The sequence below is a fragment of the Sardina pilchardus genome, chromosome 20 (assembly GCF_963854185.1).
Source record: "Sardina pilchardus chromosome 20, fSarPil1.1, whole genome shotgun sequence".
Taxonomy (NCBI): Eukaryota; Metazoa; Chordata; class Actinopteri; order Clupeiformes; family Clupeidae; genus Sardina; species Sardina pilchardus.
In genome coordinates, this window is record NC_085013.1 from 25,625,516 (window position 1) to 25,643,015 (window position 17,500).

General features: G+C 48.9%; 1 protein-coding gene across 2 annotated transcripts in view; it reads right to left on the minus strand.

Annotated features, from left to right (window-relative positions):
* The window catches only part of kif26ba (kinesin family member 26Ba), a 137,101-nt gene that overhangs the window by 89,205 nt on the left and 30,396 nt on the right, over positions 1 to 17,500 (minus strand). For both annotated transcript variants that reach the window (XM_062522912.1, XM_062522911.1), the window contains exon 3: positions 10,995 to 11,756. In XM_062522912.1, coding sequence (XP_062378896.1) covers positions 10,995 to 11,756 — 762 coding nt within the window. The remainder of the gene's footprint in view (positions 1 to 10,994; positions 11,757 to 17,500) is intronic.

Consider the following 17,500-nt stretch of genomic DNA (forward strand, 5'->3'; position numbering starts at 1 on the left):
AAATCAATCGAAGAGATTTTTTTCTCTCTGTAGAGACCAGTCAACTGAGTGACAGTTATCTCGATAATATTCAGCATGATTTATCAGTATGACTACATGGGATTAAGATTTTTAAGTGCAAAGAGGGACAGGAGGGATATTTTGGGGGATAGACAATGGAGTTCTATATTCTATTCCATTCTCAAAGTTCTTTTCTTTGTTGTTTTTCCCACCTGGTTACCGTAACCAGGTGCCATCACACTATTAGTTGTGTCATAAAAGCTTCCAAGCAATGATGATGATGTCATAGAGGATCACTGAATGTGGGTCTAATTTTATGCTCACTCTTTTCTAAAGTGTTGTTGAGGTTAGCAGGATTTGTGATTGCTGCTGCGTATGTAGGTATGGGACTTTGGGCTATTCTCAACTGTTGCCGAGTGCAGCAGGAGAATGACCTTCCTGTGGAAGTGTGCAAGGATGAGAGTGGGGAGACATGGGAACCCCTCCAGGAAAGACAAAGGAGACTGAAAAATTACACCTTGGAAGAGCTGAAACAAGAACTAGAAATCCTGGGTGTAAAAGTATGTGTGGACAGCGGCCGAAGGAGATGCTGGAGTGAGAAGAAGATGAGAAGGGAGTACAGAAAACTTCTCTTGAGAGAACTGAGGATCAATGATCTGGAAAAAGCTAGAAAGTCCTTGGAGGTGAAGAAGAAACCTGTGGTGGAGAAGAAGGAGAAAGAGGAGCAGACTGATACGGTGGTGGAGGGAGCGGTGGAAGTCTCTGATGGGGACATGGGGAAGGAAGGCCATGTGGAGGTGGAGGTAGAGAAGAAGAAAAAACATGTGGAGATGGAGGTGGAGAGGAGGAGAAATCATGTGGATATGGAGGTGGAGAAGAGGAAAAAACATGTGGATATGGAGGTGGAGAGGATGAGAAAACATGTGGAGATAGAGATGGAAAGGATGAGAACCCATGTGGAGAGGATGAGAACCCATGTGGAGGTGGAGAAGAAGGAGGAAGTTCATGCTGAGGAGAAAGACCAGGTGGAGATGGAGGTGGAGAAGAAGGAGGAAGTTAACGCTGAGGAGAAAGACCATGTGGAGGTCCAGGTGGAGGCGAGAGACCACATGGAGGTGGAGGTGCAGGTAGAGAAGAAGAAGGAGAGAGACCATGTGGAGGTGAAGGTGGAGGAAGAGAGGGACCACGTGGAGGTGCAGGTGGAGGACGAGGAGGGAGAAAAGGCTGCCATGGCTGCCAAGGAGATTGATGATGTGGAGGTAGCAGAGGAGAGGAAGGACAACGAAGGAGTGAAGATGATGTCAGCCGTCTCTCAAGGTTAGTATCACACTTACAGATGGTACCCTTCACACACTCTTCATATGAACAGCCAAACATATCAACAATGAGAGCTGATTAACAGAGTAGCTCCATTATAACAACTTCACCTTAACATATCTTTGATTCTACAGTGACTCTACATGAGGTGGACCAAACAGAGGTCATGGGCACCACAGAGGAAAGGACCACTGAATGTGAGTATTTCATACATTATGGGCCAGATGTACTAAGACAGCGCAAATAGCGAGTTTTTGTATGCGCAGAGTGCGAACGCTGTGCTTTGCTATATTGCGTGGTATTTACTAAGCTGTCACTACATTACGTTAATTGCGTTCAGTGCTGCCCGTTCCCGCCCCCTGTATCACGCCAATTGCGCATGCAGAGCTGAACAACGAGCGCAGTTGAATATTGCAGCAATAAAAATAATCAAAGTTTAGCGGTCATACATGATTCAAAGAGATGTCAACGAGCAGACAGACTGAGTAGGCCTAGTAGTTCTTCAAATCCACTTAAAAAATACTTGAACTATTTACTGCACGTAGACTTGGGATATGACTTAATGCCTAGTCTAACAGATTGGGAAGTGTAGGCTATGTCGTGAAAGAGAAAATACGATTTTAGAGAGGCAAACAAAAGTTAAGGTTGCTTTTGACATAGTACAATGAAGAAAACGGATGCTCTGAATATTGATTCAGCTGTCTCTATAAGTTTTTCTAATAGACGCATTTCACCGCAATCTGGATTACACCTGCTTTCAGAAGGCGGAAGTTTTTCAACGCAAAATAGACGTGCGCTGTTTTCATACATCTGGCGGAATACTTAATCAATCGCTATTAGCACCTCTCCTCCCCTGTACTTGCGCGTTACCCATTTTCACCTGATCCGCCCAGGAATTAATATGCATGACACGGAAAAGCGCAAACAGCCATGTTCAGCTCCCACGGCAGGCAGTCTGCGCGTTTCCCTCATTGCGGCTTGTTTGTACATATCCTTCCCATGTTTATATGCGCACGTTACGCCTGAAATGGGCGCAAAACGTTAGTACATCTGGCCCTATGATTTTAAACCAACTAAGGTTGTGTGAACTTTACTGAATCATGTCTTTTGAATGTGATTTTTACAGTGGCTTCAGATGACTCTCAGGAGAGGAAGACCAAGAAGAAGACAAGAAAGGGCACAAGGGGAAAGGGCAAAAAGGGAAAGAAGAAGACAGCTGAATGCACCCCAGCACTGGTTATGGAGGCTGACCAGGACAGGCTCAGACAGGGGCAAACTCAGCATCGCCATATCCAGCAGGCACAGGCAGGACAGAGGAGAGCCTACAGAGGAGAAGGACCTGCGCCTAGGAGAGGACACTGGGCATATAAGAGTCCAGAGCACTGGTACCACTGGCAGGACATGGTGCAGGAAGGCCATGATGAGAGGCAGAAAGACCATGTGGAGGTGGAGGTAGAGAAGGAGAAAGACCATGTGGAGGTGGAGGTGGAGGAAGAGAGGGACCATGTGGAGGTGAAGGTGGAGGTGAAGGAGGAGGAAGGAGAAAAGGCTGCCATGGCTGCCAAGGAGATTGATGATGTGGAGGTAGCGGAGGAGAGGAAGGACAACGGAGGAGTGAAGATGATGATAGCCGTCTCTCAAGGTTAGTATCACACTTACAGATGGTACCCTTCACACACTCTTCATATGAACAGCCAAACATATCAACAATGAGAGCTGATTAACAGCGCAGCTCCATTATAACAACTTCACTTTAAAATATCTTTAATTCTACAGTGGCTCTACATGAGGTGGACCAAACAGAGGCCATGGGCACCACAGAGGAAAGGACCACTGAACGTGAGTATTTCATACATTATGATTTTAAACCCTTAAGGTGCTGTGTCCACCAAACACGTTTTTGCGCCGACGGCGACAATTTTCAATGTAAAGTCTATGTAGCTCAGCGCTCACAGCGCTGAGCGCCCTCGGCGGAAAAAAGCTGTCGGCGCTGACCGTTTTTTGTCGCAGCGCTCAGAGCGCTCAAAGTTGAAATCTGTTCAACTTTTAGAACAGCGCCGGGCTCGTCGATGGCACTTCTCGCTATAAACCGTCTCTGGTTTTGGTAACTTAGCAACAATAAACACTTATCGAAGCGCCGAGAGGAGGAGGTTGAGGGCGCTCTGGCTGTAAAAAACACGTTTGGTGGACACAGCACCTAAGAGTGTGTTTGGAATGTTGGAAAATTAACATTCTAAAGAATATCTGGGTTCATTGAATTCTAGAACCTTGAATTGTTGCGGAATGGAATCTTGTGTTAGAATGTTTAAAACCCACCCTTTTAAAGGTTAAACCAACTAATATAAGGATGTGTGAACTTTGCTGAATCATGTCTTTTGAATGTGATTTTCACAGTGGCTTCAGATGACTCTCAGGAGATGAAGACCAAGAAGAAGACAAGAAGGGGCACAAGGGGAAAGGGCAAAAAGATAAAGAAGAAGACAGCTGAATGCACCCCAGCACTGGTTATGGAGGCTGACCAGGACAGGCTCAGACAGGGGCAAACTCAGCATAGCCATATCCAGCAGGCACAGGCAGGACAGAGGAGAGCCTACAGAGGAGAAGGGCCTGCACCTAGGAGAGGACACTGGACATATGAGAATCCAGAGTTCTGGTACCACAGGCAGGACAGGACATGGTACCACTGGCAGGACATGGGGCAGGAAGGCCATGATGAGAGGGAGAAAGACCACGTGGAGCTGAAGGTGGAGGAAGAGAGGGACCATGTGGAGGTGAAGGTGGTGGAAGAGAGAGACCATGTGGAGCTGAAGGTGGAGGAAGAGAGGGACCATGTGGAGGTGAAGGTGGAGAAGGAGGAGGAAGGAGAAAAGGCTGCCATGGCTGCCAAGGAAATTGATGATGTGGAGGTAGCGGAGGAGAGGAAGGACAACGAAGGAGTGAAGATGATGATAGCCATCTCTCAAGGTTAGTATCACACTTACAGATGGTACCCTTCACACACTCTTCATATGAACAGCCAAATATATCAACAATGAGTGCTGATTAACAGAATAGCTCCATTATAACAACTTCACTTTAATATATCTTAACAGATTCTACAGTGGCTCTACATGAGGTGGACCAAACAGAGGCCATGGGCACCACAGAGGAAAGGACCACTGAAAGTGAGTATTTCATACGTTACGATTTGAAACCAACTAAGGATATGTGAACTTTGCTGAATCATGTCTTTTGAATGTGATTTTTACAGTGGTTTCAGATGAGTCTCAGGAGATGAAGACCAAGAAGAAGGCAAGAAGGGGCAAAAGGGGAAAGGGCAAAAAGGGAAAGAAGAAGACAGCTGAGTGCACCCCAGCACTGGTTATGGAGGCTGACCAGGACCGGCTCAGACAGGGGCAAACTCAGCATCGCCATATCCAGCAGGCACAGGCAGGACAGAGGAGAGCCTACAGAGGAGAAGGACCTGCGCCTAGGAGAGGACACTGGGCATATGAGAGTCCAGAGCACTGGTACCAGTACCAGAACAGCAGGGGACAGAGAGGAGGCCAGATGTGGTGGCCTGCAAGAGGAAGAGGAGGAGCAGAAGGAGGAAGAGGGGGAAGAGGAGGGCCTGCACCCAGGAGAGCACACTGGACATATGAGAGTCCAGAGTTCTGGTACCACAGGCAGGACAGGACATGGTACCACTGGCAGGACATGGGGCAGGAAGGCCATGATGAGAGGGATAAAGACCATGTGGAGCTTAAGGTGGAGGAGGAGAGAGACAATGTGGAGCTGCTGGTGGAGGAAGAGAGAGACCATGTGGAGCTGAAGGTGGAGGAAGAGAGGGACCATGTGGAGGTGAAGGTGGAGAAGGAGGAGGAGGAAGAAAAGGCTGCCATGGCTGCCAAGGAAATTGATGATGTGGAGGTAGCGGAGGAGAGGAAGGACAACGAAGGAGTGAAGATGATGATAGCCATCTCTCAAGGTTAGTATCACACTTACAGATGGTACCCTTCACACACTCTTCATATGAACAGCCAAATATATCAACAATGAGTGCTGATTAACAGAATAGCTCCATTATAACAACTTCACTTTAATATATCTTTACAGATTCTACAGTGGCTCTACATGAGGTGGACCAAACAGAGGCCATGGGCACCACAGAGGAAAGGACCACTGAAAGTGAGTATTTCATACGTTACGATTTTAAACCAACTAAGGATATGTGAACTTTGCTGAATCATGTCTTTTGAATGTGATTTTTACAGTGGTTTCAGATGAGTCTCAGGAGATGAAGACCAAGAAGAAGGCAAGAAGGGGCAAAAGGGGAAAGGGCAAAAAGGGAAAGAAGAAGACAGCTGAGTGCACCCCAGCACTGGTTATGGAGGCTGACCAGGACCGGCTCAGACAGGGGCAAACTCAGCATCGCCATATCCAGCAGGCACAGGCAGGACAGAGGAGAGCCTACAGAGGAGAAGGACCTGCGCCTAGGAGAGGACACTGGGCATATGAGAGTCCAGAGCACTGGTACCAGTACCAGAACAGCAGGGGACAGAGAGGAGGCCAGATGTGGTGGCCTGCAAGAGGAAGAGGAGGAGCAGAAGGAGGAAGAGGGGGAAGAGGAGGGCCTGCACCCAGGAGAGCACACTGGACATATGAGAGTCCAGAGTTCTGGTACCACAGGCAGGACAGGACATGGTACCACAGGCAGGACATGGGGCAGGAAGGCCATGATGAGAGGGAGAAAGACCATGTTGAGCTTAAGGTGGAGGAGGAGAGAGACAATGTGGAGCTGCTGGTGGAGGAAGAGAGAGACCATGTGGAGCTGAAGGTGGAGGAAGAGAGGGACCATGTGGAGGTGAAGGTGGAGAAGGAGGAGGAGGGAGAAAAGGCTGCCATGGCTGCCAAGGAAATTGATGATGTGGAGGTAGCGGAGGAGAGGAAGGACAACGGAGGAGTGAAGATGATGATAGTTGTCTCTCAAGGTTAGTATCACACTTACAGATGGTACCCTTCACACACTCTTCATATGAACAGCCAAACATATCAACAATGAGCGCTGATTAACAGAGTAGCTCCATTATAACAACTTCACTTTAATATATCTTAGCAGATTCTACAGTGGCTCTACATGAGGTGGACCAAACAGAGGCCATGGGCACCACAGAGGAAAGGACCACTGAAAGTGAGTATTTCATACGTTACGATTTTAAACCAACTAAGGATGTGTGAACTTTGCTGAATCATGTCTTTTGAATGTGATTTTTACAGTGGTTTCAGATGAGTCTCAGGAGATGAAGACCAAGAAGAAGGCAAGAAGGGGCAAAAGGGGAAAGGGCAAAAAGGGAAAGAAGAAGACAGCTGAGTGCACCCCAGCACTGGTTATGGAGGCTGACCAGGACCGGCTCAGACAGGGGCAAACTCATCATCGCCATATCCAGCAGGCACAGGCAGGACAGAGGAGAGTCTACAGAGGAGAAGGACCTGCGCCTAGGAGAGGACACTGGGCATATGAGAGTCCAGAGCACTGGTACCAGTACCAGAACAGCAGGGGACAGAGAGGAGGCCAGATGTGGTGGCCTGCAAGAGGAAGAGGAGGAGGAGAAGGAGGAAGAGGGGGAAGAGGAGGGCCTGCACACTGGACATATGAGAATCCAGAGCTCTGGTACCAGTGGCAGGACAGCAGGAGAGGAGGCCAGATGTGGTGGCCTGCAAGTGGAGGAGGAAGAGGAGGAGGAGGAGGAGGAGGAGGAAGAGGAGGTTTCTACGGAGAGCGGTCGAGGAACGAGTGGGTCGGGGAAGGAGACTGGAGAGAGCTGGGATGGAGAGACCAATACAGAGGGATGCAACATTGCTATCACCATCACTACTATGATTAAAATAAATAAAAATAAAAAATAAAAAAATGCACACATGCACACACACCTCATACTCACTTACACACACAGACAAACACACACACACACGGTAAACACACAGAGCATGCACACACACACACACACACATAAAAAAATTCAATAAAAATTTCAAAAATAACTATTTGTTTCTGTCAGATTTTTTTTATCTATCATCAACAGATAACATGCAGCCAGAGGTAAATATAGGCAGCTGCCTGCAACTGAAGTGATTACCATTAGGAATGAAATATGCTATATTCAGAACAAACCATCTCACATGGCAACAACTGAGACTGCAGTAGAGCGAAACAGACCAAATCACATTAAAAAACTAACTTGAGAGCCGTTAGGAGTCCTCCACCCTCCCAGCCTGTGTGCAGGAGGTTAAAGATGGAGCTGAGAGCAGGGAGGACTATCATATTATATATTATATATCATATTATATTTATATTATATATTATATTATTATATCTGGCAGGCAGCACTGCGTTCTGTTGCGTCCTCCTAAGGCCCTCTGAACAGTGACAAGTCTTCCTGTTCACATGGAGGCTAAGTGACTCTACCCACCAGGCCGCCTCGCCGTGCCCGACCCCAGACCGTGACGCCTGAGCGGGGGGGGGGGGGGGGGGGGGGGGTAGGAGAGGGGTGAGGGGGCTTCCCCTGGGTCTTCATTATCACCATCTGAATTACTGTTCTCTGAAGTCCCAAGAACCAGATGAAATGCTTACAGTCTCTTGATCTCTTTCTCTCTCTCTCTCTCTCCCCTCTGCTACACACATACACACACACACACACACAGCGTTTCTTTCTTTTTCATCTCTCTCTCCATCTCTCTATCTATGTCTCTGCCTTTCTCTCTCTCTCTCAGTCCCAGACAGCAGGCCCTTTTGTTCATCTACTCCATGATTCAGTCCTTCTTTCACACACACAGATACAAATGCTCTTCCCCTTCTTATTTTCTCTTTCAGCTCTATATATCTACGCCCTAACCCCCCAGCCACCCCTTTTGCACTCCACTATCCTTTCTTCTCCTTGCCCACCACTTCTACACTCCTCTCCTCTATTTAATCCTCCTCTTCTCTCCCCTCTGTTCCTCTCTCCTTCTCCCCTTCCTTCCCTCCTCTCCTCTCCTCTCCCGTCTCTTTAACCTTCCTTTTCTCCTCTCTTCTCCTCTCCTCTCGCTCTCCCCCTCTCCTCTCCTCTCCTCTCCCCTCCTCTCTCTCTCCTCTACTCTCCTCTCCCCTCCTCTCTCTCCCTTTCTCCTTTCCCCAGATGGGCCCAGCTGACCCTGTCCTCCTGCTGCAGTCGTGATGTTCCTCCAGGCCAGATAATTGCAGTGTTGTGATTCCGGGGCCCTCGGTTGATTCAATTGGACTGGGCTCAAACGGAGATGGCAGAGACGCAATTCAATTTGCTATAAATTCTTCTCCTCTCCACCGGACACAGGCAGGCAGGCAGGCAGACAGACAGACAGACAGAGAGAAAAACAGACAAACAGACCGACACACAGACAGAGAGAAAAACAGATAAACAGACAGACCGACAAGCAGACAGATACACAGGCACAGGCAGGCAGAAAAACAAACAGATAGACAGACAAACAGACAAACAGACAGACAGACACACAGCGAGAGCATGTCCTCATGACACACACCAGATGTACAGTGCAGCACTCCCATCAGTGCTGCCTTAACGAGAGGGGCGAGTTGGGTTCAATCGGTTACGTGCGTTTACGCGCCTGCAACAATAAATCTGCCTGTGCTGTTTTGAAGGTATCCTGCTAGAAGTCTCCCATGAGGCGTGATCCTGCAGGCCATATGATGAGTTATGAGTTACGAGTTAAACCCATCATGTGCTTTTATTTGCTGCCCTTAAGTTTTTTGCCACTTCTTATATCCTGCAATTTGTACCTCTTACATCATATCGCTGCTGTATTGCTGTCGTCATTTTGTTATCGTTGTCGTTGTTGTTTTTTTTACCGTGCCGTGGACCTGAGAAAAATACCATTTCAACCCTCTATATGTCTTGAACATAATTATAGCAGAATTGACCATAAAGTAGATTTTTACTTTGACTATAATAAATACTCCTCCATGCCTAGCCTGCTCAGCCAACATGGCCGTCACACTAGTTCCACATCAGAGAGGCTGGACACTGCACTGCTGGACATTGAGTGGAACACAGCGTCAGCACGGCTATTCTATTCCGTCTGCATTGGCTGCAGTGCTACAGTAGGTGCTGATGGCAATTTTGGTGGCCCAACATGAACAGATGCTAAACACAATCATGTATGTGCATTCATCAGGTGCATTTGACCCACAAACGCTGAAAAAAAAAACCTTGAAAACAGGCCCCACATTCAATCAAAACCCCCCAAGAACAAAAGGCTCATGTTCATACACACACACACACACACACACACACACACACACACACACACCCGCCCACACACACACACACACACACACACACACACACACGCCCACACACACGCATCAGTGGAATACATGTCCATTGGCCACACAGGCTCCACATTAGGACTCAGAGCAGCGTGACCACAAGAGGGTAGAAGTCACGCTCCAGGCCCCCCTAATAGGAAGCCATGAGGGACCAGACTCAAACCAGCAGCCTTCTGTTTACTGGCCTCCCACCATGCCTCCTGTGTGTGTGTGTGTGTGTGTGTGTGTGTGTGTGTGTGAGTGTGTGTGTGTGTGTGTGTGTGTGTGTGTGTGGGTGTTGTTCTGTATGCATGTGTTGTTCTGTGCAGGCGTGTGTGTGTGTGTGTGTGTCTGTGTGTCTGTGTGTCTGTGTGTCTGTGTGTGTGTGTGTGTGTGTGTGTGTGGTTATGTGTTGTCTCAAAGGAGTCACACACAGCTCCTTCAGTAGGTCTGTAACTGAGACTAGGCATGCAGGACATAAAAAATCCCACTCACCTGATCACTGCCTGTCTCCCTGGGCCAGATGTACTACAACCCGCACCGCCTTTCTTCACACTGAAACATTCCACCTTACGCTCTGAGAATCACGCGTGCAATTTATCTGGCCTTGAGATGACCAATGGCCAATTGGGATTCTCCTGTTCTCTCATGAGCCATTTCATTTCTGAGTTCTGAGTGTCACTCCGATCGCTTGACACTGACCATTCTATAGATCCGGTGCTGTCATGCGTTCCCAGAGTGAGTGTGGAACATTTCAGCAGGTGAAACTGCACTTTCCTGTTTGCGTGTGAGGACATGCCAGAGTTTCGTGTTGAGCAAAGGCGTCGCTGGGTCGTATGCCAGTACATCTGGCCTTTTGTGTACAGTATAGCTCTGAGATCTCATGATTGATTTATGCACGGATGATTTATGAGTGATTTATGGCAGGTAAAAGGTCCTTCACGTCTCAAAACAGACTCAGGCACAGTTCTCTCTACTGCAGCACAACCACAGTCTTGCACAAACCCGATGCATTATTTGTGCAGATAGATTGATTCACTGTCGTCACCTCGTACGAAACGTATCAATTTTCTCTCCAAGTTTCTCCCCCTGGAGCTTTTAATTTGACCAGTGAAATCGATCCTGTGAACTTAATTATGATGCATGAATTTCAGCATGCCAAAGATACATTACTGTACGTGATGGCAAGGCAATAATTTAACACAGAACACAGAGACTGTAAAGATTAGAGATGAATGGAGAAGGAAGATGGAAGGATGTGTCGGGCACTCTATGGTGACCTGTAGGTCAGGTGACCGGTAGATGCAGTGGCTTGTGGGTAATGGCAAATGAGATGGTGGTGCCGTGCAAGACGTACCTTGTAAGGGTAGAGGGTGACCCCGTTGGCACGGGTCATGGACCAGGAGCCTTCCAGGTGGTACTGGTGCGTTGCCAGGGCGACTGAGCTGAGCATGTTACCGTTGGCGCCGGCGCTGGTGCTGGTGCTTGCGCTGGCAGTGCCCATGAGGAGCTGCGTCTGAGCGGTGCCAGCTTTGCCCGCGTGGCTCAGGGAGCCGTTCCTGCGCTCGAGCGCGCTACTCACCCCCAGGCTGTTGGGCTTGGCGCCGCCGTGCTTGGGGTAGCTCTGGTGGTGGTGGGCACCTCCTCCGCCACTTCCTCCTCCTCCTCCTCCTCCTCCTCCTCCTCCTCCATTACCGCTGATGCCACTGATGCCCCCACCGCCACCGCCACCGCTGCTGCCGCTGCTGGAGACGTTGGCATTTCCCGTGCTGTTGCCACCGGAGACGGGCACGGACGGCACCACCACCGCCGCGGAGGAGGAGGAGGAAGAGGACGATGACGAGTGGTAGGCGGCGGGCAAGTAGGCCCAGTCTCGCGTCGGGTTGGCGCTGGTGGTGGGCACGCGCCCCGTGCCCCCCAGGCTGGCGAGGGAGGAGGGGGGCGAGCCGGGCGGCACGTCGCACTGGTCGAGCGTCAGCACCATGTGCACGGCCTCCTGCTTGAGCTGGCTCAGGTGCGTAGCGCACACCGAGCACCTGCTGTCCTGCTCGTTCCACGCCTTGCGCGTGCTGTTGGGGACCTGCAGCTTATCGTGCAGGAGCAGGCCGAACGAGGGGTCCTGTGAGAGACACACACACACACACACACACACACACACACACACACAGAGAGGGAGAGAGAGAGAGAAGTAGAAACAGGGTGAATGTCAGTAAACATAATTAAGAGGAATGATGATTAGAAGGCACTCTTCTATAATGAGTAGATACATTATACAGAATACAGTACAGTAGATACATTATCACTGAAGTGCTCTAAAACATGCGGCTGTTTAAATAAAAAATAATAAAAATGCAAATGTGTAGCAGAGACACTATGAGTCCCTTTGGGTAGAACATTCATAAATGGATATAAGTGCATCAGGAAATGAAGTGTGTGCTTGCTGTAGTTCATTATGAAGCGATCATTTATAAGCATCTGTCCTCCAAACACAGAGCCAAACACACACACACACGACCATCATTTATAGGCATCAGCCCTGCAAACACACACGCACACACACACACACACACACAAACACAACCACCATTTATAAGCATCAGTCCTGCAAATACAGTGCCAAACACACACACGACCACCATTTATTCGCATCTGTCCCACAAACACACACACACACACACACACACACACACACACACACACAACTATTTATATGCATCCGTCCTGCAAACGCCGTGCCAAAACACGCTCGCTCGGTTTCTGGACCGACTGCGGCAATTAAAAGTCCATTTCATCATGGCGCACGGCCGTCTGATCTCATTCTAATCCCACCGCTGCGCCCGCTACGCTCGCACCAAACCGCACTGACGGAGGGGGAACAGAGAGAGCTATGAGGAGCACTGCAAAAAAGGGGTGTCTAAAAACAAGATAAAAACACTAAATCTGAGGTAAAAGTTACTCAAAACTAAGGGAAATGATCTGTCCATGCAAGCAAGATAATTTCACTTGACAAGATTTCTTGAATTAAAGATAGTCAAATCTAGAAATAAGATTATAGTGTAAAATTGAACACTCTTTTAAAATAAGAAATTCACTCTTAAAAACGATAAATTATCTAACAGTTTTTATCTTGATAAGATGAAATAATTTGCGGTGAGCAGCTCAGCTCCAGCAGAAGGCCTTTAGATGGAAAATAGTCTCAGCTCAGCCCAGGCCCCCGTTAGAGGTCCCTGGAGGGCTATGCTGCAGGAACTAATGTCATCATTACCCACTATTACTTCGATGCCGCTCGCGTTCCCAGGACGAGCCGGTCGTGATGACATGTCGGGGGCTGCGATGTGCCGTTGCTTTGGTTACCGAACTCTACCGAGGAGTTGGAACAGACATGAACGTTGAGCGCGATTGGTTGGCGCGACGTGAGAGCCAATAAATCCGCACGGAAATCTGCTATAAAACTACAAGCTGGAGCAAGAGGTAAAACACAGGCGTGATTAAGGCTCGCTACCGACACCGACTCTCTCTCTCACACACACACACACGTTCACACACACACGCCTCACGTACAGTATGCCATACCGTAGCCATGGTAATGTGCACATTTGTATGCAGAGATGCGGTGGCAAGGGAACAGAAGGTGCAAACAGCATTTGTGAAAATGAGCGCTTTTCTCCTCCGTATCTGCCATGGACAGCCCTAATTATTATATTTGCAGAGGATTTCTCTAAAGCACACTGCTGGGGTCTGGATTGCTCCTCTTGAGGAGGAGGTGAGTGAAATGTTTTGCAGTTAGACGCTGAGATGATGTGGTTTCAAAAGTAACACTTGGGGATTTAGCCATTGAAATTCCAGCGACATGCCTGTGTTTCTGTCATTTAAGCGTGCACCTAAAGTGTTTTTCCAACCCAATTATGGCTTCCAGGGGCCGCTGCATCCCCCCCTGACACAGACACACATGCACACACACACACACACACACGCACACACACTATGCTTGAGAATCTCATGAAGTAGTTCTTAATTAAGTTCTGCCATCAAATGTGCACAGCTCGGCGACACGGTGCGGGTGATGCAGCACACTGTGTAATTAGGCTGCCAGAGATACAGTATAGTAAATTAACACTTCTCACTCACACACACACACACACACACTCACACACACACATACACACACACCAACTTCCCATCCCATACCTCCCATTCTTTGACACACACACACACACACACACACACACACACACACACACATACAGTACACACGCACAGACACAGACACACACACACACACAATCACATACACACCACAGCCCCTACCTCCCATTCTTTCACACACACACACACACACACACACACTAGGGTTTTCCACATTTAACAGATTAGCTGTCAGCTATTAAATCAATCATCAACTATTTTGGTTAATCGTTAATTGATCGGTCTTTAGTGGACACTCAAGACTGGCAGACAGATCGGTAGGCAGCACGCAGCCAGCTTGGTCTTTTACTGGGCTTTGCTGTTGGCCTCGTACTCCAGGGGTACCTCTCATTAAGTCTTTTATACACCCTCCCTTCCTTCCTCAATCCTCGTCCTCACTGATCTAGATAAAGAATGATGGGGCAGCAACAATGGGATGGTCTATCCAGTATTAGCTATAGATCAGTGGGAACGAGCCTCGAGGAGCCTCGTTTGAGAGCCACTCCAGGTGAGGGAAGGAGAGGAGAGGAGAGAGTGTGTGAGATTTTGAGCGCCGGCCATCGGTCGGTCAGAGAGCTGAATTGTGCCCGCCGTGAGCAGGGCCGGACTCCAGGCCTCTGTGTTTTACGAGGCTTCGCTAGCAGCCCGGCGGAGGGCTTTGTGCCCCTAAATGTGCCAGCCCTTCGCCAGTGCGCGGTTCTCTAGTCTAATCCACCCCCACTACCCGCGCCAACTGCACCACGCTAATGGGGAGCTAACAATCAAAGCCCATTCTCCGAGCCTGATTGGAGTTATTGTTGGCCACTCTCTTACCTCAGCTCAGCTCGGCTCTGATGAAGTCATTCTACTCCCCCATGGTGTAAAATGTGCATTTTGTAACACTGCACTTAGATACACGATGGTCCTCGTCAAACAATGCAGTTTTAAATGTAACGCACAATTATTTTTTTTTGCGATTGTAGGATTGTAGCATTTTAAGTTGGAACATGAAGTCTGTGTAGAGCAGTGAAATCAGGGATGTGAAGGTATGCCTCTGTTTGTGCTGAAAGATAAACACGGGTTTGGATCGGGCTTTCTTTTAAAGCCACAAACCCCCAGCTCCTGGTCTACGTTTACACGTCAATGGATTCACTTGGCAGCGGCCCTGGCCCTGTGTCTAATCCATCCTTAAATGCTGGCCTGACTTGCTGTTTACTCTCTTTCTTTCTTTCTTTCTCTCTCTCTCTCTCTCTCTCTTGCTCTCCCTTTCTCCCGATAGCACTCAGATACACAGACACACACAGACACACACACATTCTCTCTCTGTCTCTCCCAGACACAGACACACTAAAACAAACAGAAGGACAAAGGGAGAAGGTGGAGGGAGCAGCGTCGAGCCCAGAGTGGTGCCAGAAATCAGCTCTCCGTGGCTCAGCCAGGACTAAGCTCCTGTCAGGCCGCCGTGGGGATGACAGAGCGCTTCCGCACACACACACACACACACACACACACACACACACACACACACACACACACACTTCTCTTCCCCGAGCCCGACACACAGCCTGGTTAACCAGTGTGGCACCAGCAAGCGTGACCGAGAGCGCAGGAGAGGAGGGGAGAAACACACACACACACACACACACACACACACACACACTTGTCCTCCCAGAGCCCCACTCCCAGCCTGGTTAAGCAGCGCAGTACCAGCAGGCGTGACTGTGAGGAGAGAAACGCACGTAAACAAACAACCATCAGAGCGGAGAGGGCACGCTGCCTCTGGCCAATTAGAGGGGATGAACATGGGTCCCAGGCCTGCCCTGTGATTGGCTGAGAACCCCCAGGCCTGTTGTGTGATTGGCTAAGGGCCATTCAGAGTTCCAGTGCAGTGTGAGTGTCCTGTGAGTGTGTGTGTGTGTGTGTGTGTGTGTGTGTCTGTGTGTGTCACACACTGACAGGAGAGAGACACTGAGCTGCCCAGCTGGCATCAGATTACAACCCCACATCTCTTTATTTCTCTCTCTTTCTCTCTCTTCTTTCTATCTCTCCTTCCTCTATTTCACTTTATATTCTTGTTTTCTGCCTTTCTGCCCGCTGCCCCCTCTCTCCTCTCCTTTCTTTCTCTCTACCCCCTCTCCTCTCTTCCACACTCCTCCTCTCCTTTCCCTCTCTACCCCCTACTCTCTCTCTCTCTCCCCCTCTCCTGTGTCAGGGAATGGATCCAGGTAATAAACCCCCACTCTGCTGCCACAGAGGCCCTTGGACGAGTGGAGAGGAGAGGAGGAGAGAAGGAGAAGAGAGAAGAGGAGAGGAGAAGAGGGGAGAGGAGAGAAGGAGAGGAGAGGGAGAAAGAAAAGAGAGAGGGGGGAGTGTGTGAGGGGAGTCTGTTCTGATTAAACCAAACATTCCTTCTGTCAGTGTAAATCTAGAGCCAGACTCTTGCCTTACATGGCCAGCATTGGGTCACCCCATCTCCCTTTCTCCTTCTCTCACTCATTCCCTCTGCTTCTCTCTATACTTCTCTATCTATCTCTCTCTCTCTATACCTCTCTATCTCTCTCTCTCCTCATCGCTCTCTCTCTCTATACCTCTCCTTCTCTCACTCATTCCCTCTGCTTCTCTCTATACCTCTCCATCTATCTCTCTCTATATATACCTCTCCATCTCTCTCTCTCTCTACTTCTCTTTCTATACCTTTCCATCTCTCTCACACCTTCTCCCTCTACCTTTCCATCTCTCTCACACCTTCTTTCTCTACCTTTCCATCTCTCTCTCTCTCCCCATCGCGCTCTCTCTCTCTATATATACCTTTCCATCTCTCTCTCACACCTCTCTCTCTACCTTTCCATTTCTCTCTCTCTCTCTTCATTCTGTCAGGCTGATCTAGAGCCCCCTGTGCCCAGATTGCCCGTTGTTCATACCTACAGCCTGTCGACTGGGCATCGCTGTCTGGGCATCGCTGACAGGCTGACAGACAGACAGACAGGCCAACAGACAGACAGACAGACAGACAGACAGACAGACAGTCGGGACTGTGCCAATTTTAACTGCCTGCCCCCTGATGCCTCATGTCTGACCAGTGAGGAACGGGTGCCCTGGAGCCTGCTGGGTAACATTCCTGGCATCCGCTACACAAACTCACATTCATATATATATATACAGTATATACACACACACACACACACACACACCACTTGCTATTCATCATGTTAATGCAGCCCCTTCCAGAGCATTGCTGCTGCCAGCTGACAGTGTATTGCATACAGCATATACGCATGTGGTGTTTGTGTAATCTCTCAGCTTCTGATGATTAATGACATCTCTGTTTCCATTCAAATAGCCAATTCTGACCTCCGCCCGTTCCGATCCACCAGTTCATTTGTGTGTTTGTTTACCGCTTTGGGTGCATTAGGTGGGGCTAATACAGGTTGATGTAGGGGTCCGCGCCGTCCCCCCCTGACTTTCCTCCGCTCCCCGCTTGGTATGCAGCGGCGGCAGCAGCAAAGGTTCATGGGAAATCAAGGAGCGCGCAGATGAGGCAGGCTGTAATTAAAGCAGCACTTAATCCATCATCTTTAATTAGCCTATCGCTCCAATCTACTCACAGGCACCCAGAAACTGTCTCTGGCTAATTGAGAGAGATGAGTTAAAACAACGTGGGCGAACTGTTTTTTGGGGGGTGAAAAAAAATCTCTCCCC